The sequence below is a fragment of the Alosa sapidissima genome, chromosome 5 (assembly GCF_018492685.1).
Source record: "Alosa sapidissima isolate fAloSap1 chromosome 5, fAloSap1.pri, whole genome shotgun sequence".
NCBI lineage: Eukaryota > Metazoa > Chordata > Actinopteri > Clupeiformes > Clupeidae > Alosa > Alosa sapidissima.
In genome coordinates this window covers 19,084,994-19,112,840 of record NC_055961.1, presented here as the reverse complement: position 1 = coordinate 19,112,840, position 27,847 = coordinate 19,084,994, and the positions used below count along the sequence as shown (strand labels likewise).

The window sequence follows — 27,847 nt, the reverse complement described above, 5'->3', positions numbered from 1 at the left end:
GATGTGGACTCTGGGCAAGCCACTCATAATGTTGTCTCACTTGTTTATGCCATCTCACAGCTCAACTCCATATTATAATTAAGTCCAAGGATTGGCAGCATTTTATATTACAGCACCGCACTGCAATTACACCTTTTTCATTTACACAATTAAGTGAAGTGTAAGACACTAATTATCAGTATCTAACTGCATTCTGATACTCTACATTGTACCTCTGATCCTGATAGCCTTAACTGTACCACTTGATAATACTTCAAATAATAAGGTGAATATGATTTTATCCAAAGCAACAGGGACTTTTCAGGTATGGAACCTGGGCCATGCCCTTCAGCGGCTTCCCTATGCCTCCAATAATGGTTTAGTTACCCTGTAACAAGGGATGTATGCTATGAGGTGCATCTCAAGAATTAGTCTTGAAATGTTTATGAAAACATCACTGGGCACTAATTAGCGTGCATGTGCCAGCCAGCAGGCTTGATAAAGTGCTCAGCACCGGGCGCCGGCTGCCGTACCCATCAGCCTGATTAATGGGGCGTCGGGGCTTAATGTGTCCTGATTATGCACCTACACAGCTGCTCTGCCGAGCGTGGCGTCTCGACGGAGAGAGGCCAAGAAAGGGTCAAGACGACAGGGCACATCGGGGGCGCACTGGAGCGATGGAACGGTGCGCCTCAAGATTCACCCCTGCTCACCTCACACACACACACACACACACACACACACACACACAGTGTCGTTATCTGGGCTCCTCTAGTCAGAGGTGGAGTGGAAGACTCATCATCATGTCCAGATATACAGATTAACGCACAGACAGGGTTTAATCATGAGAAGGGGGTCATCACAGGTCAATCCTGACAGGTTATTCATCCGACATACACACGTATGTGTGCGTGTGTGTGTATGTGTGTGTGTGTGTGTACACTCATCCTAATGACTTCTGCTCAAGGACATAGAGGGCACGACACACACTTGATCATTATTTCTTCAGAGCATCCTCTAATTAGAGATGAGTTATCACAGACATGTGCTGGCAGCAACGTGAACAGGCTGTTTCTTGATGGCTTTGGGTCGCCTGATGCGTGGTTGGTGTGTATCCATGGATTGTGTGTGTGTGTGTGTGTGTGTGAATGCGTGTAAATCATTTGTGTGTCTTGTTTATGTGTGTGTGTGTGTGTGTGTAACAACTTCACTGGGCCATGGACTATTATTATTTTTTTGTTGTTTCACTTCACACCCCAGTGATGGCTTCTGCCTTTCTCTCTCAAAGGACAGCCCCATCATTGGCCGTCTGAACGTTAGCTTTCAGGCTCCTGTGAGGGTGAATGGCTTTTGTTATTTTGCCATCCGTCACAAAAGCTGCCCATTGGTGCAGGGAACCTGAGAATTGGCAGTCTTATCTCCAGCGAAGTGCAGAATGTTGAAAAGAGCCCTGCTCCTTTATTCCTCCCCTGAGGCCACGGGCCGCCGGGAATCACAATCAGAGCTGCTGCCACTCGCCCAGACAGCAGCTAAGATCACAGCAAACGTGCAAGGCGGACACACACACACACACACACACACACACACACACACACACACACACACACACACACATATGCACACACACACATGCACACACACACGTACACATGCACAAACACATACACACATGCACATGCACACACACACGTACACATGCACAAACACATACACACACACACACACACACACACACACACACACACACACACAAACACACACACACATGCGCGCACACACACACACACACACAGAGACACACACACACACACACACACACACACACACACACACACTCTACAAACAACCATAAACACAATGCATGGATACACACCAAGCATATATCTTACAGCCCCCTCAGTCTAGACAGAGACACAACCCACAACCTCTTCAGAATGCAGAGGGTGATAAAAAAAATCTCTCGCTCTTAAACTGCACAAAGCATGTTGTAGCAAACTAAACACAATAAAATGTTTTGTCAGCTTGCTTTTTTCAGTGTTTGTCAGTAGATGCATGTCTCTTAAATTCCTCAAGCTGGTTAGCTTTAAGGGTTCTTCAGTAAAGAAATAGCCACTGGCTGGATAGCTGATTCTCATCATCAATCAAGCAATTTAGATGCAAATAATTATTTACACCAGACACCATGACATTCTTTACAGAGAAACAACCGCAGACAATTCTTGGTCTTCTAGAACATTCTTGCTCATCCGCTGCCTTAGTGGCACAACATAACAAACCTGATGAAACCTGACAACTCTTAAAACACAGCTGCCCTAGACGGTACATTTAGGGAAAGAATAACCATATGTTTTATTCACAGACATGACTCATGCAGTCTCTGTCCCAGACACAAAGCTTCCCTCCCGTAGTGGGAGAGAGAGAGAGAGAAAGAGTGAGAGAGCCGTGGCCATTTGTGAAGTGATGTGTGTGGAAGCTGGACACCACGGTGACACAATGGGGTTCTGGACAGCGCTGCTGGGCAGGTGTATCTTACACCAGGAGATCCTCTTCTTTTAATGGTGTCAGTTATTCATCAGGGCATAGCAATTAATTCACTGACACATCTAAGGAGAGAAGAGCAGGCAGTAAGTCTCTGACCTGTCATTAACGTCTGCCCGCATTAATAGTGACCTGAGATATGAAACACACAGAGGCAGTGTTTGAATCTGTAAGTCGTGGCTAGGAAAATACTATGATCCAGTGATTAAATGCTTTGGGACAGATATATTTTGTCAGCTCTTATCTGTGGACATGATTTTCCCAGTTCTGACCTAAGATTCTAGAGTTCTAGAGATTCTAGAGTTCTTAGTTCCAAGTTCTCCCTTTACATCTCTGCCATAATAACTGCATCAGGATTTAGGAATTCATGCTTGACCATTCAAACGTCTAGGCCTTGGTTCAGCTTCAGCGCTTTATGAAGAGCTGGGTGATAATGACAGCTTCTGAGACAGAGGATAAAAGATAGCCACGGAATAAAAATGTCCCCAAAATGACCCAATCATTGCTAACATCCTCATTCCCTATCTGTCCATGACAAATGGGCTTTGGTATACAAATTTTAATTCATAATCTGTTAATCGCTCACACTGAAGGACTTGTATCGCAGTGGTCAGACCAGCCAGCGATAAGACCTTGGACCTTATCGTCTCCCTTCAAGTCAGGCAGGGGAACCAGAGTCCCTGGGCCAAAGATTGGGATCAGTACCGCTGTGAAAGAGGAGATTAGACTGCGTATAAGACACAGCGCCCTCATCCAATTCAACCTGTACAGCATTAAAGCTGCTGCTCTTAAAATGGCTCCAGTGAATGGATAGGGTGCTTTCAATTACTTAGGCAAGGGCCCAGTGCTATCTATCCCATTACAAAGACTATTCTTAATTGTGTACTGAATTGTATACATTCATGGCTGAATGCCACATGTATTCTATTTGTTCTGTGCATATGACTGCAGACAGAACTATGTACTCAGTAGGAGTGATTTGAGAGAGAGAGAGAGAGACAGAGGTTGAGAACAGACAAGCAGTGAAAAAGCTGAAAGAGAGTTAAACAGACAGGAAGAGAAACAAAAAAACAGAACATGAAAGAAAGAGAAAACAGAGTTCAAGGGCAGAGCTGATCTCCATTAATTCACAGGGCAGCCAGTGGAAGAAAACCAAACAGAGAGGGAGAGCCCAAACAGTGAAGCCCTGTCCCTCTGTCCAATACTGCCCCAAGAAAACGTCCCCCGACACAGCACCGATGAGCATTTGAGTCTCCCAGCCTCTGAAACCAGCCACACACACACACATTTAATTCATTTATTTGGGATGACCAATACTCATTACAACAACACAGCATTCCAAATATTAATAAAGAGCCCATTTGTGTCTCACACAGCAACACAAACACTATGCAAGTGCTTACAGCTTTACAGGTAAATCAGGATAAATACATATTATCAGCTAAATCAGTGGATAAATACACACACACACACACAAACACACACACACACACACACACACACACACTCTCTCTCACTCAAGTTCCGATTCACACTTGTTAGAGGAGGCGGGGGCAGCAGAAGCATGGTCAAGCCGAGTGGCGTTTGGACGCAGCCAGAGACCACTGCCGTGTTCATAGTCTGTTTCTCACCAAAACCCAACAGTCGGCAAAGTGAGTCAACACCGCGTGAGCGCTGCGAGTGTTCCGCTAATGGTGGAGGCTTCATTCCCCCTGTGTCTTGTTAACTCACTCAAGTTTGCCAGCGTTCAGCTTTATTTATACCTCTCTCCGCTGGGCCCTGCCTGGATAGAATTCTCCCACGAATTACCATGGAAACAACTTTGGAATTCGTCCCGATGGAGTTATTCTCTTCATGCGATGAATAATGAATAGGTGCATTTGAGATCGCACTGTCTGCCAGACTTGCACAGCTGCCAGGGTCAATGAAGAAGAGATGATCAGTTAGATGAAATATGAAACAGCAAAAGAGAGTCTGTCTGAGTGTGTGTGTGTGTGTGTGTGTGTGTGTGTGTGTGTGTGTGTGTGTGTGTGTGTGTGTGTGTGTGTGTGTGTGTGTGTGTGTGTGGCTGTCACTCCAAATCCTTCAAAGAACAATGAGAGGGGGATAAACAAAAAGCGCATACACACACAAACACAAACACACACACACACACACACACACTCTCTCTCTCTCTGCCTTTGTTCTCGTACTCTCTCAGAGACACACACGCTCACACTCACATCATGAAAGCTGAAATGCAGCAGATTAAGTCAAACACGCGTGGACTCCACACCTCTCTCCAGAGATACAAAGTGAACAATTAATGGCCAGTCCTTTCTCTCTCACCCACACACACATACACACGCGCACACACACACACACACACACACACACACACACACACACACACAAACATACACACGCACACACACACACACACAAGAGACTTCACTGAGGTCAGCGTCCTGCTATTCACACAATGTAACTGGCTACATTGATGTTATTCACACTGCCTACCTGTGTTGTAAAAGGTAGGTGAAATAGTGCGACCCAAACCTCATACATCTCCAAATAGCAAACTCATTTACCAACATCACATCAGCAGTGACTCATGTTGAGACTAAGATGACTGTACACAATTGATAATGCCAGTACGCATGGCATCCAGTCACTATAGCCAGTTTTAGGGAGGAAATATGTAAATAGCATTCATTTATACCCTTAAGCTTCCATGCATTCAAAGGTCTATATTTACCCGGGCAAATTGTTTTTTATTTACTTCTCATTGATCTAGGATTAGCGGGGCATTCCAAGAATTATCCAGTCTGCTCAATAGGACCTAGTGCCATCCTCCGAGATCACAGCAGGCAGAGCCAACGCAAACACACTGTGCCCTTGTATTGCTGCTCTCAGATACCTCATCCACTGCAGTCGTTTAGAGGCTGTTGTCTAAATCAATAGAATTATTAAAAGCCACTTATGTTTGGGGTGATTGGATTTTGTTTCCCAGACCACTCACAAAAAAATGCCCATTTGTCACAATGGAAATAATTTAATTTGTGTTATGTATTAAGTGGCAGATATAAAAGAGTGTTGTGGGGAGTCTCTTTGTGCACGGTCCAAATTAAATTGGCAAAGCTTAGTGTCACCAGCACAGTGTATAAGACACATAATCTTTTTTTCCCCCTCCCTGGAACAATTGGACTCATCGCATGGTCGGATAAAGAGAGACAATATTATTTCTCCATGGGGAATAAACGAGAGCTTGTTGGGAATGAAAGAGATAAGAGCAGAAGTCGCTGTGTGTTTTTCCAGATGGGGATAAAGTAGAGTCCCCCAGAAATAACAACGGGAGTCTAATCCACCACTGCCCTTGGCAGACACATCCCTACCAACGTAACAAGCCCCAAAGTTGTGTTTCTGAGAAAGAGAGCTCGAAGAGCGCACCCAGTCCCACAATCACGACACAGACGAAAGAGACGAGCCCCTATCTGTTGAGACTCATGGCTCATTTCCATTAAGGACCGGAGCTAGCCTCAAGCACCTTACACGTAAGATACAACAGTGACATGTCTGCACTCTGAAACCCAATTTTTTTCAATGCCCTGCACGGCAGAAGAACGACAAGCAAAGCGCAAGAGGCTAGCCGTTGCACAGTTCAACAATGTTCAACATAATCAGCCAGCACGACAAAATAAAATACAAAAAAAGAAGTGAAATATTGGAGAAGTGTTTTTTAAGCATTTACTGAAAGTGTCTTTGTCTTGTGCACAATTACGTCTCTAAAGTGAACATCATGAGGGAAGCCATAGCGGAAGGGCCGGCCTCTCACACCATACGTGTGCTCAGTGCCCTTAGTGAGCTATATAGGGCCGGCCTCTCACACCATACGTGTGCTCAGTGCCCTTAGTGAGCTATATAGGGCTGGCCTCTCACACCATACGTGTGCTCAGTGCCCTTATATAAATATAGTTTTGTATATTATTTTACAGTCATTGTTTGTGTGTGATGCCAATTGAACACTCTTTCGGACACGGAATGAATAATTTCATTTTGCCCGTTAACCGAGCTAGCTAACGTTAGCACAGTAAACGGAAAGTGAGTGGGAACGGCTAGTTATGTTTGCTAGCTAGCTAGCAGCTAAGGCTAAACTTATATATTGTTGCAAACTAACCTGAAATAACGTTCAGCAACTTTGTGGTAGTCTACTAGTTCTAGCAAAAATATTGTTAGGTTAGTTTTTCAACCGTCACTGAGTCTAGAGCCTTTGAGAACAGGTTGTTGTGCACCAGAGCTTTGCTGAGACAGTGACAGATCACGAACAAAGCTATTTTTGCCTTTTTTGTTTCGTTGTCAAATACAATTTCAATGTCGAAATGTTAGGAAGACATATGGCTTGTAGAAAATTGGTTCATAACTTACATCGCTGAATGTAGGGCTAAGGGATTGGTCATATTCAGAGAAAATTTTAATTTCTGCCATAGGAATACATTCCATACATACACCTCCCGCTAGACTCCTAAAGGGGCGTGGCAGTTGCGAACCCCACATCACAGTGTGCCAGAACTTACTCTCTTATGAATTGTCTCGCTTTATCAACCATCTCTGACTGTCCTCTTTCCTGTCCACTCTTTTCTTGTCCTCTCTTCACCTCCTTTTCCTGTCCACTCATTTCCTGTCTTTTCTTCACTTCCTCTTTCCTGTCCACTCATTTCCTGTCCTCTCTTCACGGTCCAAAAGACATAAAAGCTACCACCCCAAATCAGAAAAGGTTGGGATGTTATGTGCAATGCAAATAAAACCAGAATGTGATAATCTGCAAATTTCGTTAACCCTTATTTAGCTGCAAAAAGGATATAGACAACATATGAAATATTGAAAATGACTAATTTGACTATTTCATGGAAAATATATGTTCATTTTAAATTTGATGCCAGCAATACGTTTCGCGATAGCTAGCTGAATGGTGAACTGCTGCTTGCACTGTGCTTTGCTCGATATATAAAGATATAAAAACTGTATATACATATAAGGATATACTGTGTATATATAAAGACACAGAACTTGGGCAGCGCATATGTCATTGCACACAGTACACACAGAGATAAGTTCTCAGTGTTTCCTCCCTGGTGTACTTGAGCAACTTAGCAACTTGAAGGTCAGCTTAAAGAGAAGCATCAGTGAATCTCATTCCAAAGGCACTTTCAGCCGCCAGGGACACAGGACACACAAGCACAGCACACAGGACAGACAAGCACAGGACACACAAGTACAGGGACACGAAACACACAAGCACAAGACACACAAGCACAGCACACAGGACACAGGACACACAAGCACAGGACACACAAGCACAGCACACACAAGCACAGCACACAGGACACACAAGCAAAGCACACAGGACACACAAGCACAGGACACACAAGCACAGCACACACAAGCACAGCACACAGGACACACAAGTACAGGACACAAGAGACACAAGCACAGGACACACAAGCACAGGACAAGCATGTCAGATGGTATAAGAGTTCAGTTTTTTAAGGTGTGTGTGTGTGTGTGTGTGTGTGTGTGTGTGTGTGTGTGTCTGTGTGTTTGTCTGTGTGTGTGTGTGTGCATGCGCGCACATTACCCACAGCCAGCCCCAAGGTAAAGGGCAGCTCGATCCCGCTGAGTTCATCATCTCAGACAGAAAGAGGGGAGAAGCTAAACACTGGTATGTTTACTGTATGTCAAACAGAGAGAGAGGAGAAGCTGCAGCATGCTCCAAGCTGAACACCACATTTGAGTCAGATAGGAAATACTTTTCTTTTGTTGCTGTTGTTAGTAGGTGTCATAAAGACAAGCATGTTGAAGAGAGTCCAACTGGTGCCCCAGGAGCAATTCTGAATCAACTCAGCATGTCACAGAGAGAGAGAGAGAGAGAGAGAGAGAGAGAGGATGTGGCTGGCAGCCTTCGCAGTGAGAAACTGAGAAGTTGGAAAGAAAGGGGAAAGAGGGAGAGGGGGCGAGACTAAAAGACGAATGAGAGATAGTATAAGAGAGAGAGGAGGAGACAGCGGGAAGAGAGGGAGGAGAGGGGGAAATACAGAAAAGCTAGGGGGAGAGAGAGAGAAGGAGAGGAAAAGAAATGACCAAGAGAAAGAAAAGAGAGAGAGAGAGAGAGAGAAGGGGAAGATGAGCCTGTCAGCCTTCTCCCACCGCAGCCCGGGCAACCCTCAGCACAGCAAAGGTAAACAGACCGGCGTCGCCACGGAGACAGTGGTGCAAACACAGGCTCCAGACAGGTTGATTACTTTAGCTCTCTCTTCTCAATCCCTCAGCACAGGGAAGACAGAGAGAGGGAGGCGCAGACGCAGAGAGGGAGACGCAGAGGAGGAGGAGGTGGAGGAGGAGGTTGGAGAAGGTTCATTAGCTAAAGCTAATTGCACTCGAGATTCAAGTCTCTTCCCTTTCTACAGAAAAACAAAACAAAAAATCCCCCAAAACCTCACAGAAAAACAGACAGCCATGCTCTTTTTGTTTGCTCGGTTTTGTTTTTCATTCAATGAAGTTTCTGTTTGAGGGATTTCTTTTTGTTTGGAGATTTTGACCTGTTTGTTTATTGCCAGCTTGCCTGGAGGGGGGATGCTGTTGTGGAGTGAGTCTATCAGATAGAGGCTGAGGTTGCTGGAAAGCAGCACCTCGATCTCACTCACGCCTTGCTCCAGCTGCACGTCTCTCTGGTGCGTACTGCGCAGCTATGAGCTCAGTCTCACCCGCACACGTGACCATCGTGACACGCTGGTGGTTAGCGCTCATCTGGAGGAATGCAAAGGCGAGCGATTGACATCCAGCTCAATACACCCTGTCACCCTGTCACACACACACACACACACACACACACACACACACACACACACACACACACACACACACACACCCCTCCAAATGGATTACACCAGGCAATTCCTCACCTACGCCAGACAATTTGTGTGCAATGGATGTAATCTCCTTAGAGATGCTACACTCCTTCTGTTATAAAAAATCAATCTCATGCTATGCCATGCATTTGCCAGCAGTGTGTTGAGGTTTTTTTTCATCCTCTAGCTAGCAAAATTCCATAAAGTCCTGAGATGCTGTGCATTAAGCATATCAACACGAGATGGCCACTAAAAGGCCTCTCTTTCTTCTCTCCCTCTCATTCTCTCTACCTCTCCTTTTCCCTCTATCTCTCGACCTCTCCCTTTTCCCTCTATCTCTCGTTCTCTCGACCTCTCCCGTTTCTTCTCTCTCACTCTCTCTATACCTCTCCCTTTCCATCTCTCTTTCCCTCTCTCTCTCTCACTCTCTCTTCTCTCTCTCTTCTCCCAGGATTCAATAGGGGGTGGTGATAAACGCAGGGCTGGGTTTATCTGAGCCTCCGAGCCCAACACCATTATCAGTGGTCCTCTCGCCCAACATCACAGCCACAGACAGGCACACACGGCTGCTTTTGTTCTGATAAAGAAACACGGAAAAGGAGAAGGTGAGGGGGTGGGGGGTGGGAATATCACAAACTCTGCAAACAGGAGCTGGAGATAAGCTCGGAGCACGGTGACATCAAGAAACATCTGCTCAAAGGGACATTTCCACATGAACTCGGGGTGTGAATTCTCTCCGCCACTCGTCTGTTGCCCTGGCGATAAGCATCTGAGCGTCCTGCTTCAGCATCCGTTTCAAACGGATACCAGCGAATAAGTGCTAATGCACCAGAGTGTATGTGTACTCATGTGCTGCTTTTGTGGCTGTCACACACCATCTTACATGTGAATGTGTGTGTGTGTGTGTGTGTGTGTGTGAGAGAGAGTAAAAGAGAGAGAAACAAAGAAACCAGTGGACAGCTCTTCTGCTGTTGGTGTCAATAAACCCCTCTGCAGATCAAGCTTCCTCAGTTCAAGTGATCTTCATGAGGCAGTTCCTTGATGACCAGAAAGGCCATAACAATAATAAGATGGACGGATAGGATGGATGTGCACACGGTTTCACCCAAAGGTGTTCTTCTGGCTTTATTCTACAACACTGCTGGTCAGAGGCATCGTTTCATATGCAGTGCTTATATCTCTGGCTGTGGTCTGCCCCAGGCACATGGACTGGACACTGACCCTGATTGGCCCAGATCCTGAGTGATCTCTCACACTCTCTCTGTCTCTCTCTCTCTCTCTGTCTCCTCTTCTCTTTCTCTCTCTCTCTCTCTCTCTCTCTCTCTCGCGCGTGCATTCACACTCTTTTTCCATGTATCTTTGTATCTCTTCCTCATACTCTCTCCTCATCTCTCCCTCTTTCTTTCTCCCTCTCACTCTCCCTCATCTCTCCCCCATTCTCTCTCTTTCTCTCTCTTTCTCTCTCCCCCACTCTCTCTCTTTTTCCCTCTATCTCTCTGTCAGCAGTGCTGTGAGAGGGATCATCCCCCGCTGCCATATTTGCCTCTCAGTTTGCCTCTGTAATCCATATATAATCCAGGGATGTGAAGTGCCCGAGGGCCGGAAGCTCAGGGGCCTACACTCACACTCACACTCACACACACACACACACAAGCCACAGACACCACATTGACCTGCTTCTGCGTCTGCTAAAGAGACCCCTGTCTGCACTGTTAGTAAATAGAGCCCATGATAAGAGATAAGGCTCCATACCAAGCTAAATAATTACCTGAACAATGTCTTCAGCGATATGATACGTACCAGACATGTGGACTCGAGTCACATGACTTGGACTCGAGTCAGACTCGAGTCATGATTTTAATGACTTCAGACTTGACTTGATAAAATTCGGCATGACTTGCGACTCGACTTGGACTTGAATACTATTCACTCGAGACTTGACTCGGACTTTGCCTCTTTGACTTGTGACGACTTGACATGTCTCGAGTCAAAAACTAAATTTCCTGATCATGGACCAGTCACCCCAGAGATGCTTTCCCTCCGGGACTAAAAAAAAAAAAAAAAAGCAGAGACAAGCGGCCAGTCCAGAGCACAGTTCAGTGCTGCCGCTACCCCCACATGCGTTACGCACTGTGTGCAGGGCGCCAAGAGACAGAGAAACGACCAACATTTAGCCAATAACTAGTAGCTTTACTGCAAACTGATTTGCACTCTTGTTAGAGAACGTTTACAATGTCAAAATGCACCAACAGCATGTTACATAAAGATGATACTTTTCGAGTCCTTTCCATTAAGATCCAACTTGAACTTATGCTAGCCTACTGCATTTAATTGAGAACCCCATCTAAGCACGCACGAGAGGGAGAGAAAACGAGTGGCAGGTTCCAGCTGGCTTGTCATTGTTGATGGTGATTGATATTTTCTTTTAAATATAAGAAACGTATAAAAGGAAATCATGAAGGCAACAAATACGAGATTAGGGGAAATTGCGGATTTATCCGGTTCTCACTACTGTTATAAACTATGAGATCCAGGTCACTATGACATAGGCTGCACTCACTGTGATTTGTAAAGTGGACAAGAATATGAAGAGTTGTCTTTGCCTTTGTGTAATGGAAATGGTGAGTCTTGAAGTAGGCCTATTCAATAATTTGTTTACATGAAGCACATTGATATGCCGATTGAAACGCATTCCACTCAGCTAGCTAGGTGGCTACTGGCTACCAGGCTCATAATTCACATTTAATTGCAAACAGAAAATGTCAAGCAAGCATCATGTCATACATGCATCTATTTCCAAAGGAATGAAAGCTGTTTGTGCCAACTTAATATCATGCTTATCATTGTTAATATTGTGCTATACATGTGGCACAAACAATGTTTGAGTTTGTGGACTAGCCATAGGAATGGAGCTGGTAAAAAAAAGATCATTATGAGAATGTGTGGACAGTGGCACACAATGGGCTTAAAGTGACAGTGCACCATTTACAAATTAGATAACCATCATCAAATGTGTAGTATTTCTTAAGAAATGAATACTTTAAAACAAAATTACTGTGTCATTATTATCATTTAAATAATATAAAAGTGTTGACCTTGGCTTCCCTTATGAGTTGCCACTGGCAGACAGCCTAATAAATTGTTTGCAGGCAAATCTGTGGCCTAGCGCAGTGAAATGCCATCAGTCAAATTATTACTCATACTTACAGTGGGCTCCGCAATTTGGAAAAACAATATATATATTTGTCATGTAGCTATCCGTTTTGTACAGATTACTCAGGTATGCACATTTATTATTATTTTAATCTGTATTTATAAAAAAAAATCTGTGGATTAGATGGAAGTGTTAAAATTATGATCGATAGTCTAATAATGCCATTATTAAGTGAAGAGTACCTGATGACTTGTTCAGGACTTGAAAAAGATTGGGACTTGGACTTGGACTCGACTTGGCTTTGATGAGACTTGGACTTGGACTCGACTTGCCCTTCTCTGTATTTACTTGTGACTTGCCAAACAGTGACTTGGTCCCACCTCTGATACGTACTGTGATACTATGATACTGTTCACAATATACTAGTTATTAATTTTAATAATGAACTATCAATATCACACTTATTACTATAAAAGATGAATGTTAACTGATATTTCGCAGACGCTTTTATCCAAACTGACATGTAAACAGCAGGTTTAGGAATTGAAACGAGGTTGACGGATTGTCAGTCGGAGACGTTACTGCTGCTCCACCACGCCTGATTAACAGTTACAGGTAAAACGTAACTCTCACAAAAATGCAACCTAGGGTCTTTTTGTCAATGTACTCGAGTCAAACATTCGTTTAAAAGCATAATTAGGATGGAAGCGGCATTTAAGACAATGTGGTCAATCTTAACAGTGGCGCTTCCGTCCTAATTATGCTTTTAAACGAAAGTCTGACTCGGGTACATTCACAAAAAGACCCCCCAAAGAAAATGCACGTCCATATCTGTTTAACTCTGTCGCCATCAGCGCAGCCATTGGTTGTTTTGAATGCACCGTTCTATATGTTATCATATAAAGCCCGCCCTATGCCAGATTAACCATTGTGATTGGTGCCTGGGCTTTTGGAACATTGGAAATGGGCGTCAATGGCCTCCTTGCCAGACTAACCTGCAGAGTGAATTCAAATTTGCTAACAGGTTTGTCTGGGTTCTCCCAAGCTACCTAACTACATCCAGTCTCACCTCCAAACTCCATGTCTGCAGAGTTAAATGAGACATTCAGTGAATGCACCAACCCCACCCCACCCACATATCAAATTCTCCCCACATAGCTCCAGCACTCCAGCCTTTAAACAGTTTATCTGATCCTCTTACAGGGAAAGCTGGTGTACAGTACTTGAACCCTGCACACATTACGGGACATCAAAGGGACACTTCCTCCTTTGATATCTCTTTGATAAAAAATGACATCGCGGCGTATTGGGTCTGTGATCCAAACAAATAGCTCTTAGACCTCTACAGAGTGTGTTAATCATGGACACATTTGCCGCGTTAATGAGCGGATGAGCTCAAACGATTGAACGGATTTTCTGTGCAGAAACTGTCTGTTCAATGTGTCCATCCGTCTCCCCCGTCTGTCCACGTCTCTCTGACAGCGCTGGTGTCTCTGATTGGGCGCAGCAGACACACGACGCTGTGCATCGGCCTTTTTAAGTGGCGTCTTCAAGAAAGGAAAATATTTCCTCAGCGCAGATCCATCAATCTACAGCAGGGAGGCCGGAGGCTCAGAGGCAGCGGAGCCTCATCTGAAGAACCCAGATTGGATTTGGATTGCACCGAACGTAGCGGACATGCCAACACACGCGCACGCACGCACACACACACACACACACACACACACACACACACACACACTCATATGGGCATCTGGAGAGAGACGAAGAGAGGAGAGAAGGGGAGGAGAAGAGAGAAGGAAGGAGGAATGGGGTGAACCAGAGAGAAGAGGGGTGAAGAGGTGAAGAGGAGACAAGAGGAGAGAGCTGAAGAGCGGAGAGGATAAGGAAGGAGAGGAGAGAATAGAGAAGGAGAGGAAATGAGGGAGGAGAGGAGGGGAGGAGATGAGGGAGGAGAGGAGAGGAGGGGAGGAAAGGAGACAAAAGGAGTGAGCTGAAGAGCGGAGAGGATAAGGAAGGAGGGGGAGAATAGAGAAGGAGAGGAGAGGAGAAGAGAGGAGGAGATGAGGGAGTAGAGAACTGAAGAGGAGAAGAGACGAGAGAGCTGAGAAGAGGAGAAGAGAAGAGAGGAGGAGAGGAGAAGAGGAGAGGAGGAGAAGAAAGGAGAGGAGAGGAGGAGAGGACAAGCCAACCTGCAGGGTGAATCCGCCACAGAGTCCACTCTCTAATAAGCCAGAGCCTGACAGACATATGGGCAAATCTGGAGTCACTTATGTGTGAAAAGACTTCCCTGCTCCCCACATCTCTGGGCAATAGGAAGAACTGACAGCATTCTATCTTCTGTCATAACACGATTTCATTTGGCTTTTTATGAAACTATACTGTGCCCACCCTGAAAGCACTTATAAGGATCTGTACAAATGCATTTATATGAAAGGGACTATATGCATTCTGTGATTTACCATGGATTCACAGGGAAAGAAATGAGGCACAGAGAGAAAGAGAGAGAGAGAAAGGAACAAAGAAAGAAAAAAGATAGAGAGAAATGAGAACTGAAGGAATTGTACGGTTGATATTTTAAAAAGCAAACAGTGACACCTCTCTGTAAAGACTGAGTCAGAGACGAGTCAAGGTCAGCTCATGTCAGAGCAGCTCAAACTCGCTCCACAAGCTCCAGCTCAAACTCGCTCCAGAAGCACCAGCTCTATTTCCTACTGTCTCTGTGAATTACCTTGGCCCAGGAGAACACGGATCTGTGCAGACTTACGTCATCTGGGCCCAGAGACATGCAAAATAGCCTTCCTCTGCCACGCTGATACATAGGCTACTCTCTTTCTAACAGGAACAGCACTGAAGCATGGTTGCCCTCACCAGTACTGCCAGTATAGGAGTAAGGCAGGCTACACTTTGTATTTATATTAGAACATACACACACACACACACACACACACACACACACACACACACACACACAAACCACACACAATATTCAGTATAACAGTACAACCTCAAATGCAAGATCTCTAATATGAATGCAATACATTGCGCTTAGCAATAAGTTTGGCAATACTACTTTTACACAAGACAGCGACCCTCCTGAAGGGCATGATGTAGGAATGTCCAATAAGACTGAAGAGAGGGATTGATTACCATTCTCCATAAGCACCCTATCCAACTACAGATCTCCTCTCCATCCATTGATATTACAAAGTAGCAAAGAGGGTTGAGCAGGAAGCCATATTTAAGCTCTAAAATCTGAAAATAAATAATTTCCTTTGTGGCTATAATAAAGGAATTGGCTTAAATTTTGCCCTTTCATATAATGGTGGCAACGTGAACTGACTTCAGAACTGTGGAGCTGATTATAGAGCTGATCGTATCGCCCTGAGAGCCACGGGTGAGAGGCACTGGAGGTTCACCTTGGCTACTGACATCAAAATATGACCCCCTTCAGAAATGTCAGCTTATTAGAGGTGTAGAATCTAACAATGAAGCAATGGGGGGGGGGGTTCTCAAGACAAAATAACAAAATGATGTGAGTGATGGAAAAAGTGAGTGATGAAATGCCAGGCAGTTAAACGGTTCATCTATGGCTCTCTTAAAGTCAAAATGTCAGCTCCTAATCTGCCACCTAAACAGCCCAATTTCATGGCTGCCTGGCCGCAGACGCCTGGCATCTTAAGTGGCAGCCGCTGCCGTTCCTTTGGCCTTTCATGGCGAATCAGAAGCCACTTACCCGCAGGAGGTAAACACTCCACATGACAGCTGATGCTAGGATGGAGATGTGTCGGATCAGGGCCAGATCCAGGCCAGAGCAGAGCCAGATCCGGGTTAGGTCAGGGCCACAGAAACATCTATCGGGGCTCCCTCCCTCCAGAAGGACAAAACAGGCTAACTGATTTGTGGATATGCACTATGCACAGCACTGCGGACACTTGGATTTTAGATGGAAGCTTCTTTCACAAAGATTTTTATCAAGATAGAAGCCAAAAACCCGCCTGTGCATGAACACAAGTTGAGAAAACAAAAGACTTTTGCCCACCTCTTCAGCGGATGAACACGAACGACATTTAGACAACATCTGGTGAGTGGTCTCGCATAAGTCACCACTACAAATCACACACACTTGTCTACACAAAAAACAATGTATTTAGTGGAATTCAAACGCCATCATAATCGTTAAGGCATTAACTATCTCTCCTGTCTGTTTTGGTGAAGACAGACAGAATAATAATATTGTGTTATTTACATGGAGTTACTCATAGCACTTCACTGCAGGCACAATATCCACAACCTCTCATATGATAATAATCAATTTAGGCCTACAAATGCAGACAAACATGAGGCTTCTACAATAGGGTGGTTCACAAAATTAATTTTCACCAAATTTTGCCAGATCGCGTTTTGTCTTGTTCCAATTGGCATTGTAAGCATCTGTACCAAAAATGGAGTCAATTGCATTACATTTAGGGGTGGCACACCTTTTCACAATATTGACACACACACAATACATGATGTATTGGTATCCGGATAAAACAATTGCAGATGCTGCATTGAAGAGCATTGGATGACATTTGTGCTCAGCTCACCACCATTGGTGGGGGTTAGTGAGGTCCCGCCTTCTCTGTGAAGCGCTTTGAGTGTTGAGAAAAGCGCTAAATACATGTAACGTGTTGTTGTTGTTGTTGTTGTTGTTGTTGTTGTTGTTGTTGTTGTTGTGTTGATGTTGAAGAAAAAGAGACAATGCTGAGAAATCGCCCTGGGAAGATGCTCAAACACTTGATGCCAAGTCTTTCTTCCACAAGAGCAGTACAGCTACCATCTCTGGCCTCGTCACTCGCTGCTCATTCCACTTCTTTGAGGTTCTTACTGAAGGCCAAATGGATGGCAGAAGTAACCCTGATGATGTGAGGTCTATTCTCACAGATTAGATTTAAGAATCTGCGTCAAAAAGTTCATTCCTTGAAGGTCATCAACGACAGTGCAGAGAGAGGCATTGCCCTTATTAACCGCTGTCAACAATCTGCGAAACGAAGACCAAAAGCAATTTTTGCTCCGTGTTGTGCAAGGACACAGAGATAAAGTATCAAAAAGATACTTTATCTTTATAGTATAGGACACAGAGATAAACTATCAAAAATAACAAAGTCATCATACAGCGAATAGTGTTTGAACTGTTCTAATGTTCTTACTCATTTAGTATAAGTACAGAAATCACAATATAATGGTATATATTATACCATTATATTGTGAACCACCCTATTCTACAATCTACAGCTCATGCTTTGATTGTGATTCTGATTGTGACCAAGTCTGAAGCTTGTAAAGCTGACACTGAAAATGAAAAAAAAAGTTGTATAAGCAGCGGATGATTAGAAAACACATCATTCAATACATTCGCCTCACTCATCCTCTAGAGCCTTAACCACTTGGCAATTACTTCAGTGGACACCCTTCTCTGGGCTGATGGCTCCACATCATTATCTCTCTCTCTCTCTCTCTCTCTCTCTCTCTCTCTCTCTCTCTCTCTCTCTCTCTCTCTCTCTCTCCCTCTGCCACTCCGTTAAGTATGTTTATGCTTCCAGATGAATTCAATTACATGTAGGGTTTTTTCAGCAGAAATTACTGGCAGGGCAGCCTGGTCAGCTCTGAGGTCAAACCCTGACTATAAATGTTAAAGTGGACGCCTCTAAACACATTACACAGACTGTAACCTGTTGCCCTCCTTGCACACCTCACAGCAGAGAGGAGAGGGGCAGAGGTTAGTATTCCAGAATCTCCTCGAATATTGTAAAATGAACCTTCTAAAGAACATCTAGGTTCATTGAATGTGATGTGATGTTGTACAATCTAACATTGTTCCAGAACATTTTCTTTTATTAGAATGCTCAAAATTCCCCTGCTGACAGGCTAACTCCAACCCAAATGTGGCCAGAATCTGGCCAGCCTGTGCAGACGTTTGGAAGAGCTGTGCCTTTAGGCCCTCTAGATGAAGTGGTTCCTTGATGGGAGCTGGCAAGGCCTGTGAGGGGGAAAGAGAGAGCGAGAGAGAGATTCAGCAGAAGCTGTCTGTCCCTGGGCCTAATGGATTTGGAGATGCAACTCTTATGGAAGGTAAGCAGACGCCAGAGCTGATTACTGCGCTAGACAGCCAGCGGAGGAGCAGAGAGAAGCTGAGGAAGGGTTTGAGGCTGAGTCTCTCTCTCTCTCTCTCTCTACCCTCAGGCTAGGGGTGGGAATGGGTGGATAGATAGATTAATGGAAAAATAATTGTTTACGATGGCAGGGGATGAAGTGTTGGGGCATCTGGCTGTGCAAACTGATGAAGAATAAATGAACGGAAAAAAAGTGTGTTAGTGAGTCTTGTGTTAGGTGTTGATGTTAAAGAACTAAAGTAAGAGAGTTGATATGTAAATTAACGAATGAATAAATTAATCTCTTATGACATCAATGGTTTAACATTTGAGCTATAATGAGTCGTTGGACATTAAGATTTAAATGGTAAAAGAGGGAGAACACTACCTAACAATGCAACTGCAACAGCAGCAAATGCTAAAGAGCCTCACACTCAAAGATCGGCATCTAACTCTTAACTCTGAACACAATTTCAGCTGCTCAGATCTGGCTGAATCGTCCAATACAAACATACATCATGTTCAGCCAGATCTGCGTGACGCTGTAAGAAGTCGAACAAGCCCACTGATTTGATGCTAATGGAACACAAAGTAAGGTAATGCACTGGCTTCAGAAACCGTCCTTATTATAACCTCTCTGTACACTTTCAAAGTTTACAATACTCATTTGTCTGTGGGGACCTTCTCCACATTACCACCAAAGTGTAAGGCTATTTTGAGCATTGTCAGTGATTTGAAAATAACAATTTATTTTGATGTGGCTCCATGTCCACTGCTACAAGCTATAAGCCATTTATTTTATTAAACAACAGTCTATCTCAAAACCCCTCTGATTAACGTAATTCTGCTCAAAAATGAAAGTTTGAAGCTTGGAAAAATGCCATGTGGCATGATTCACTAAGTGATGATATCCTGTCACACACTGTCATTATGTAATATGATAATCTCTCATGTTTGCGCATGTAAATCTGGTTTGCTGGGGAATATCAAGTAGATTCGAAGATGGACTCAGGAATAATAAAGAGCTTGATTACTGCACGCCGACCGATTACTAAAGGAATTAAGATCACTTTTCTTTTAATGAAGGATCACTGAAAACACATTAAGAAGTATTGCAGTGGAAATTTAAATTAACATAAGTGTGTATAAGTGTGTTTTAATGACTTTTAAGCACTTCCTGTATTTCCTGATACTTGATAATTAACTCCCTCTGATCTTCAGGAGATGATAAATGGGACTCTCCCCCAGAGCTAGCAAGCAGGGGTGCAATGACATGTTCTACAATGTTGTAGAAAACCTCATAAACTGCACAGCTTTTTAATCCCTCATCTGCCACAAATCCCCTTTAACTGAGTCCCTTCAAGTTAAAGGAGCCACTAGGCAGGCACATTTCTATGCCAGGACATAAGCAGACAGGAAGCAGAAAGGAAGCTCCAACTAAGAAATAGTGCCGTGCAATGCAGTTCACAGTTTGGTATGGTGCACTTTCTGAAGTCAAAGGGTGCAATTCAACTGTGTCATTCTGATGTGATGGATCAGTTTACGTACTGCTGCTTAAGACTCTTTTCTCTAAAGCAATGCATATCATGTGAATGTAGCTATAGTACGTACAAAAAAAGCATCACTGCATATTCTGATTTCTAATAAAGAAAATCATGACTATTTCTTCCATTTCACCTCGAATGCTTCAAAATCAGTGCTAGCCTTATTTCACACTGTGGTACGGAGAGGCACTCTAGCATGGTGACTACTGGAAAGCCAAGCTGAGCTGTATTAAAGGCAGGCTAATTACAGCTATTGAACAGTGGTTGAATAGTCCTTGATGAACTTAAGTCAGCACCACTTTGAAAAACAGGTGTTGAATGTTCTCTCCACCTTCCTGATTCGTCTGAATAACACAGCTCAATTCCCACTATTCTGCCTTTCCGGCCCACACCCACACTTATAATTATTTAATTAATAACTTCCATAAATGCTGAACACACTTTGGGTTTAAGGTTGTAACATAAATAAATAGTCTGTCACATAAGAAAGACCCTACTTAAAGAGTTGCAATTAGTTAATTGTTTGAGTACATAGACTGTAAAGCCACTTAAAATAAGGTGACCCATTACTGAGCAGTAGTAACTGTGATCACCCATTAGTGCTGCTACATTAAAATACTCACTGTACTCACATTAGAAGTCTAACACACTATGGCATGACCCATGGTTGAGCTTCAGCCACAATGCCACATATTTAGCCAACAAAAAACAATATATATATGTTTGCAAGCATATGTAACCTGCGTTGTGTTAAACCATACGGTTCAGGCCTGCACACACCCGGACCGGACTCGAATCCGCAAGCAGCACCTCGGATCGGAAGTCGGGCATGCTGACAATCGAGCTAAAAGCCCAGGCTGCTAGCGTTCATGCCAGCACTGCTCTTGAGGCGTCGGGGAGTGAGGTTCACTAACGTTCCACATGCACAGCTGGCATCCATTACACATACATATTGAGGACTTCTGAAACAGGCTATCTGGTTGTCCATTTTTAAATGATTCTCTTTGGTGTATCCCCTCATATGATTATTCCTCAGTTCAAGCCTACACGACAAACCTCCTAATAATACTCAAAGATAAGAATAACAATAACACAAAAGGCTGGGGAGAGAAAAACAAAGTATGTTGCCCAGACAGACCTTGGAAATTAAACAACCAAAATCCCTCCATCAAAGCTCTGCAGATGTAACCAAACAACAGAACAGAAAGATTACCAGATGTTACAACAGAAAGTATCATCACCTGATGAACCTGTCTGTTCATATATAATATGCTACAAGAGTTCATTAATCCAATAAAAAGTTAAGAACCTATCACAAAGAAAGTTTGTAACATGAGTTCACCCAGTGCAATTCAGTAGAGTGCATTTCTAGTTGCTGACTGTCTGAATGGGTCTGGCTTGCATCCCTGTGGATCTATAGGAGGTGGTGATTGACAGCTGTGATTTTCGGTGTGACTTTTACAACTGACAAGCACCACACACTCATCATACTGTAAGTCATTGCTGATAAGCATGCTGATGTTTGCAAGGCACATCAAGACTAACAGTGTATTATTTGTCATATTCATATACTTGGAGGGAAAAAATAATTTGGTTGCATAGCTTCACTAATCCTTTCAGATCAAATCAAAGCAGGAAATGGACTCTCACACCATGAAGGTGCACTGTGGTGCTGTATTAGCTTTTTCCTCTGAGGAAAATCTGTTAATCTGCTACTGGACTTTCAAGGCGGCCAGCACTAAAGGGGAACTAGCAATTGGTCACCATACTTCGGGTTAAACAGAGAAGCTACCGTGTGTGTGTGTGTGTGTGTGTGTGTGTGTGTGTATGTGTGTGTGTGTTTGTGTGTGTGTGTACCGGCACATATCATCAACAGGCAACCACAGAGACTCTCTCCCAACAAACCTTGGTATCCTATTATATCATTTAACTGGGTGAGAAATGTGTAGTTAAAAGTTCACAGTAATTTATTGGATATTCAGGCTTGAACAAGTGATATTCGAATGAATACTTTGTGGACTTTCAAAGCACCACAAAAGACAGAAGAGATGGAATGTGTGAAAATGAATCTGTGTCGGGGTACTTTAAACAATCAAAAGAAGTTGGACAACCATGGAAATTTCCTGGACGCATAACCAATCCTAACGGAAACCCTGATAGACGGCATGCATCTACTCAATTGGGAATAGTTGGGCATTATAGGCAATGGACTGAGCGAAGCTATTTTGTTCCAACTGTGTCAAACAGATCGGTTGGTAAGCTGCTACGATTCATAGGGATTAAAATCTCATTACCCTCGACCGTCTGCCAATGCTGCTGCACGCGGACCCAATAGTTTCGTATTTACCTCACTCCCGTGTTGCGTAAACAACTTAGCTACAAATGAGTTTCCTTAGTTATGCCGAATTACATTACGACAGAATATAAACATCATGCTTAACTCAAGGTATGGTTATGTTACAGTAGCTATATACAAAGAGAGAACAAACGTGGGCAGTGGGTCAATTACATCATTATTTCCATGTTCATATTTATTCCTTGATCTTTAGAAGTTAGTATTCTAAAACTAAAGTCATTCCAAGACTGTAGAGACTGCAATTTTATATTGTTGACGTCTTTTGCAAGAAAGTGTTAGCAACAACAATTAGGTAACCGTACGATCTCATTTACATAACAGAAATGCCTTGCTCTGAGAAGACGGAGGACACTGACGACCTGTTGAACGTCTTTGGTAATTTATTTTGAATCTTCGAGACATCACGTAGAGGTTTAGCCTGATAAGCAGGCATTACGAAACTGTTTCCTTGTCCTGGCATTTATTTTTGTCAGCGTAACCGTCATCATGTCAGCTCGTTCAAACTTAAATCGCTTGCCTTTCGGACTTCTAATATAGCCTAAGTAATGGCTCCAAAACATACGACTATGTTTAGTTCGGAAACACATGCTCCACAAAGTGCAAAGATGACTACGTATACATATAGAGAGTGAAACACTACACTTTGTCTTGTACTGACCCGGCGGTAGCAAACGGTGTTCGGGGGCAAGGAGTAGGCTACAATCCAAAATAAGTCAATTGAAGAGAGACGCAACCCAGCAGCACAAATTATTGAAAAAGCCTACATTCTTACCTTGGCCATGTATATTCGTCACTGAAGCATCGATGGCTAGAATTATAAAAAGCAAGTGCAACTGAGTCCCAAATGTAACAGACATTTCAGCTGGAATCTGCCTTTCGATTCACCAAATATGTCCTCGGGTCAAATAATTTCCAGATTTTTTTTCTAACTGTTAGATCTTCTCAACAAACAACAGAGAGTGCTCTAGGTCTTCTCGTTTAAAACTAGACGCCCACTAACCAAACGTTACGTGACGGACAAGAAGAGAAATGCAGCGAACGTTTAATTCGAACGCTCAGTAAGCGGATTGCCTGCTCCCAGTTCTGTCAGCTCCTTCAAGACAGCCCGCCGCTGACGTTCCGTTCCAGCACCGTGGACAGCTCCTAGCGTCAGCAAATGGAACAACTTCAGTTCTGCACTGGGGGAAAAACCTGACGATACCATGGACAGAGTTTGCTTTTTACAGCGTCACTGTACAACGCCGTGTCTTTAGCTGACTGGAATATTTGCAGGGTAGATTTCACCACAGAAACAAATGTTTAGATGCTTCAGATGTTTTGTCGGCAAAGCAATCTCTCAATTAAAAAACAATGAAAAGTATAGACTATAGGCATACCAGAACCAGACAACATATTACAATAGCTGAGAGACAAATTATTTTTTCTATTGTAGCCTACCATTTCATGGTTATAAAAATGAAGAGACATGTAAATGTACAATGTTGCCAGATAGCCCAGATACAAAATAACTATGTTAAGCCATAAACGCTGACTGACACTTTCTGTGTAAAATGCTTCGACCACACCACTGCCTGTGTGTGTGTGTGTTAGTAGTGTGTGTGTGTGTGTGTGTGTTAGTAGTGTGTGTGTATGTGTGTGTGTTTATTTTAGACAGACATTTTCTGTTGAGCCATGATTTTGCGAATGGGAAAGCCGCCAGGGCGACTAATGAAAATCAAGGCCGTGAAATGAGATGACCAATATCATGAGGTAATGAAGCGAGCATCAACAGCAGAGCATTAGAGCAGTGAAACAATCTGGAATGGCTGGAAAAGTTACAGCGAAGGCTGCACGATGAATCTACGAATCAATTTACATATCTGGAGAAGAAGGGCAATTAAAATGGTTAGTGTTAATGCCATATAAAAAGTGTAAAGCTAACATGCAGTAGGAGTCAACTTCACTGCGCATATGATGCACATCCTTATAAGGCGTCCCATTTGAATAGACTAAGATGAAAGTGTTTTCTTGGCATTAGTCCCTTTCCTCACTAAATGTTTATGTTGAAAGCCTGGAAGAAGTCAATCATTCCAGTTGACCTCCGAGCTGAAGCTGAAGCATGGCACTGTCACAGTTACAACATAACAGAGAAGGTCCGCACACTTGCTCTTCAATCCCCAACTCAAATGAATAAAAAAAAACGGGGAGCAAGTGTGCGGACCTTCTCTGTTACGTTGGATCTTGGACTTTTGGCTCCTGCACCTTAATTTGGATGTGTGCACGCTCCCAAACTAAAACACTGTCACAGTTACACACAGGTATGGAGAAGTATGGGGTTGAGTTCTGTGAATCTGCAGCAGTATGCCGGTCTACAATATGCCGGTCTACAACTTTAGAAAATGTTCTTAATTTGTTCAGCGTTCAACCCCATGCAACTCAAGCCTGATGCAAAAGGGGAGTTGGAGAGTGTGTTGCATGTGCACCTGAGAAGAGTTGCATATTTAAACAGATGAATGGAGAGACTGCACAGCACTCTGAACAGGGCCCTCCACTCAACAAGCCACAAATCAATTAGAGCGTCTGGGCTGACAAATATGGCATACTGTGATGCTGTGTGTGTGTGTGTGTGTGTGTGTGTGTGAGAGAGAGAGAGAGAGAAAGAAAGAGAGTGTGCATGCATATCTCTGTGTGTGTGTGTGTGTGTGTGTGTGTGTGTGTGTGTTCATGTGTGTTTGTGTATGTGAGAGAGAGAGAGAGAGAGATAGAGAGTGTGCATACCTATCTCTGTGTGTGTGTGTGCATGTGATATGTGTTTGTGTAGGTGAGAGAGAGAGAGTGTGCATGCCTATCATTGTGTGTGTGTGTGTGCAGGCATGTTTGTATCTGTGTGCACGTATTTGTGTGAGTGTGTGTGTGACATGCATGCATGTGCGTGCAAGTGTTTGTTGCATACTTGTATGTGTGTAAGTGAGTGTAGCATGTTGTGTGTGTGTATGTGTGTGTGTCTGTGTGAGTGTGTGTAGCATGCATGCATGTGTGTGTATGTGTGTGTGTTTTCTCGCTCTCTCTGTCCTAATCTGGTTGTCTAAACTGAAAGCCACCCCGGCTCTCTAGCCCTCCTCAGCTGCCAGCCGTATTTGTCTCTATAAGCTGCGCACTGCCTCACCCAACTCTAATAAACCCCTCGCTCTCTCGACATGAATACATTCCCATTAGCAGCACTGAACGTCTTGCACGCGCACACACACACATACACACACACACATACACACACACACACACATACACTCTCTCATACACATAGACACACACTCACACACACACATACACACACACACTCACATACACTCTCTCACACACACAGACACACTCTCACACACACACACACAGACACATACACACACACACACACACACACCAGCGCCTGATGAAGTCATTCAGACTGCACGCGCCATCTGGCAGCAGGGGGAGGTTGAATAATAATATTACCTTTAAAAAGTGATCCATTTGCAGCCAGCAGGCTGCGGGAAATAGAAAGCCACTCGGGCGCCCATGTATTGTGCCCTGGTACTCTGCTCTGCTATCACAGAGAGATGCCCTGCTGAGCTGAATGGCAGAGGCAGAGGTTGTATAGCTAATGGCATGAGCAATGATCTTACAGCCAGTCCCCCTCAAATCTTATGGACCCTTTCAACAATAAAAACAAAAACAATGCTTGAACGTTCTATTTGGGCCCCAATCTACTTCCTCTGCATTAAGATAACATATGGAATGTTAAAACGGAAGTCTTGTGGGGCCAACTATGATGCTGATAATGGAACTCTCTTGAAAGGGTCTATAAAAGTACTTTTTCAGAGTAGAACTTCTATGTTCCATTATGTTTTATAGACATGGTTATCTAAAGGCGCCTACAGATAGTATCCGGCAACAGCACTGCTGTGGTCGGAAACCCATTATTTAGAACGGTTTGCTGCTGTGCCGAGCAAAGCGCAGAGCAAGCGCACCACTCTGTAGGTCTTGCGCTTGTCAAGTTCAACTATGTTGCACTGAGCCCAGTGGCTCAACAGAAATCTTACTGTAAGGCCATTCGCTCAACCCAGCACAGCCCAGTACAATCCAGCACAACCCAATGCAACCCAGCACAACTCAATATAACCCAGCACAACCCAATATAACCCAGCACAACTCAGCACCACCCAGCACAACCCAATATAACCCAGCACAACCCAGCACCACCCAGCACAACTCAGCACCACCCAGCACCACCCAGCAAGAGAAGAGGACACAGTCCATTCTAACTCATTTTACATGGTATGTTAGGCAATTCATGAGTCTGTCTGCTTCCTGGACGTTTGCGTAAACTGAGTACAATTTGCTCTCTGTGGTAATGGTTTCATATGCCAGACAGCAGATATGGCACAGATCCTTACCAGACTTCTCTGAAACACTGGTACTCTTTGGTCTGCATGGTATGCACATGTAAATTCACTAGCAATGTGTACCTCACTCAGCCCTCCGCTGCTTTTTGTGTGTGTCTGCGGCGTTTCGGTGTGTGTGTGTGTGTGTCTTCCTTGGTTACTCTGGTACAGTTACTCTCCTCAGTCTGTGTGCAGCGTGAGGTGTTTACCCACATCCCCGTTCTAGTCCCCACAGACCCCATCCACTGCATCAGCACCTCAGAGAGTCTCACACGGGCACACAACTCTCACTGGACTCTTATTTGGACAAGCTGTCAACATCTTTTGATAATTTAGTCATAGCCAACTTCCCTTTTGGATTCAACACCCATGATCATTAAGGCTGCTTAGAAATACAACAACAACAACAACAGATGTTGAACTAACATAGTCATGGACAATTACAAACAAAATCTGATTTAGTTATATTTGTTAAAAAAGCAATTGTTAACTGGTGAAATCTTTAAAGATACAACTATGATTTGCTTCAGTCTGCTGAAGTGTGTGTGAGTACTGTGAGTAGAATGCTGAATCATTCCTCATTTTGAAGTGAAAGTGTGCGATGGGTGTGTGGACCTCTATTCTGTTTGCTCCTGATAGTGTTTTTCAGTTTGTTTTTGGGTCCTAGAGGCCCTGGGGGGATCAAAGGCACTCCTGCTCCTACAGTCCAGCCATGGTCAAACATGCTGAGAAGGCATCTCAGGATGACACACACACACACTCACACACTCAGACACACACACACACACACCCACACATGCTGTACAGTACACACACAGTAAAACACACAGGCAGGCAGCCAGGCTTGCGTGCAGTAGTGGC

The 27,847-nt window shown here is 43.9% G+C and overlaps 1 protein-coding gene across 4 annotated transcripts in view; it reads right to left on the bottom strand.

The window, feature by feature from the left end:
* Nucleotides 1-23,719, bottom strand: part of sez6a (seizure related 6 homolog a) — a 122,399-nt gene extending 98,680 nt beyond the window's left edge. For all 4 annotated transcript variants that reach the window (XM_042093411.1, XM_042093412.1, XM_042093413.1 and 1 more), the window contains exon 1: nucleotides 23,362-23,719. In XM_042093411.1, the coding sequence (XP_041949345.1) occupies nucleotides 23,362-23,446 (85 nt within the window). In that variant the 5' untranslated portion in view covers nucleotides 23,447-23,719. The remainder of the gene's footprint in view (nucleotides 1-23,361) is intronic.
* Between the last annotated feature and the right edge of the window lie 4,128 nt (nucleotides 23,720-27,847).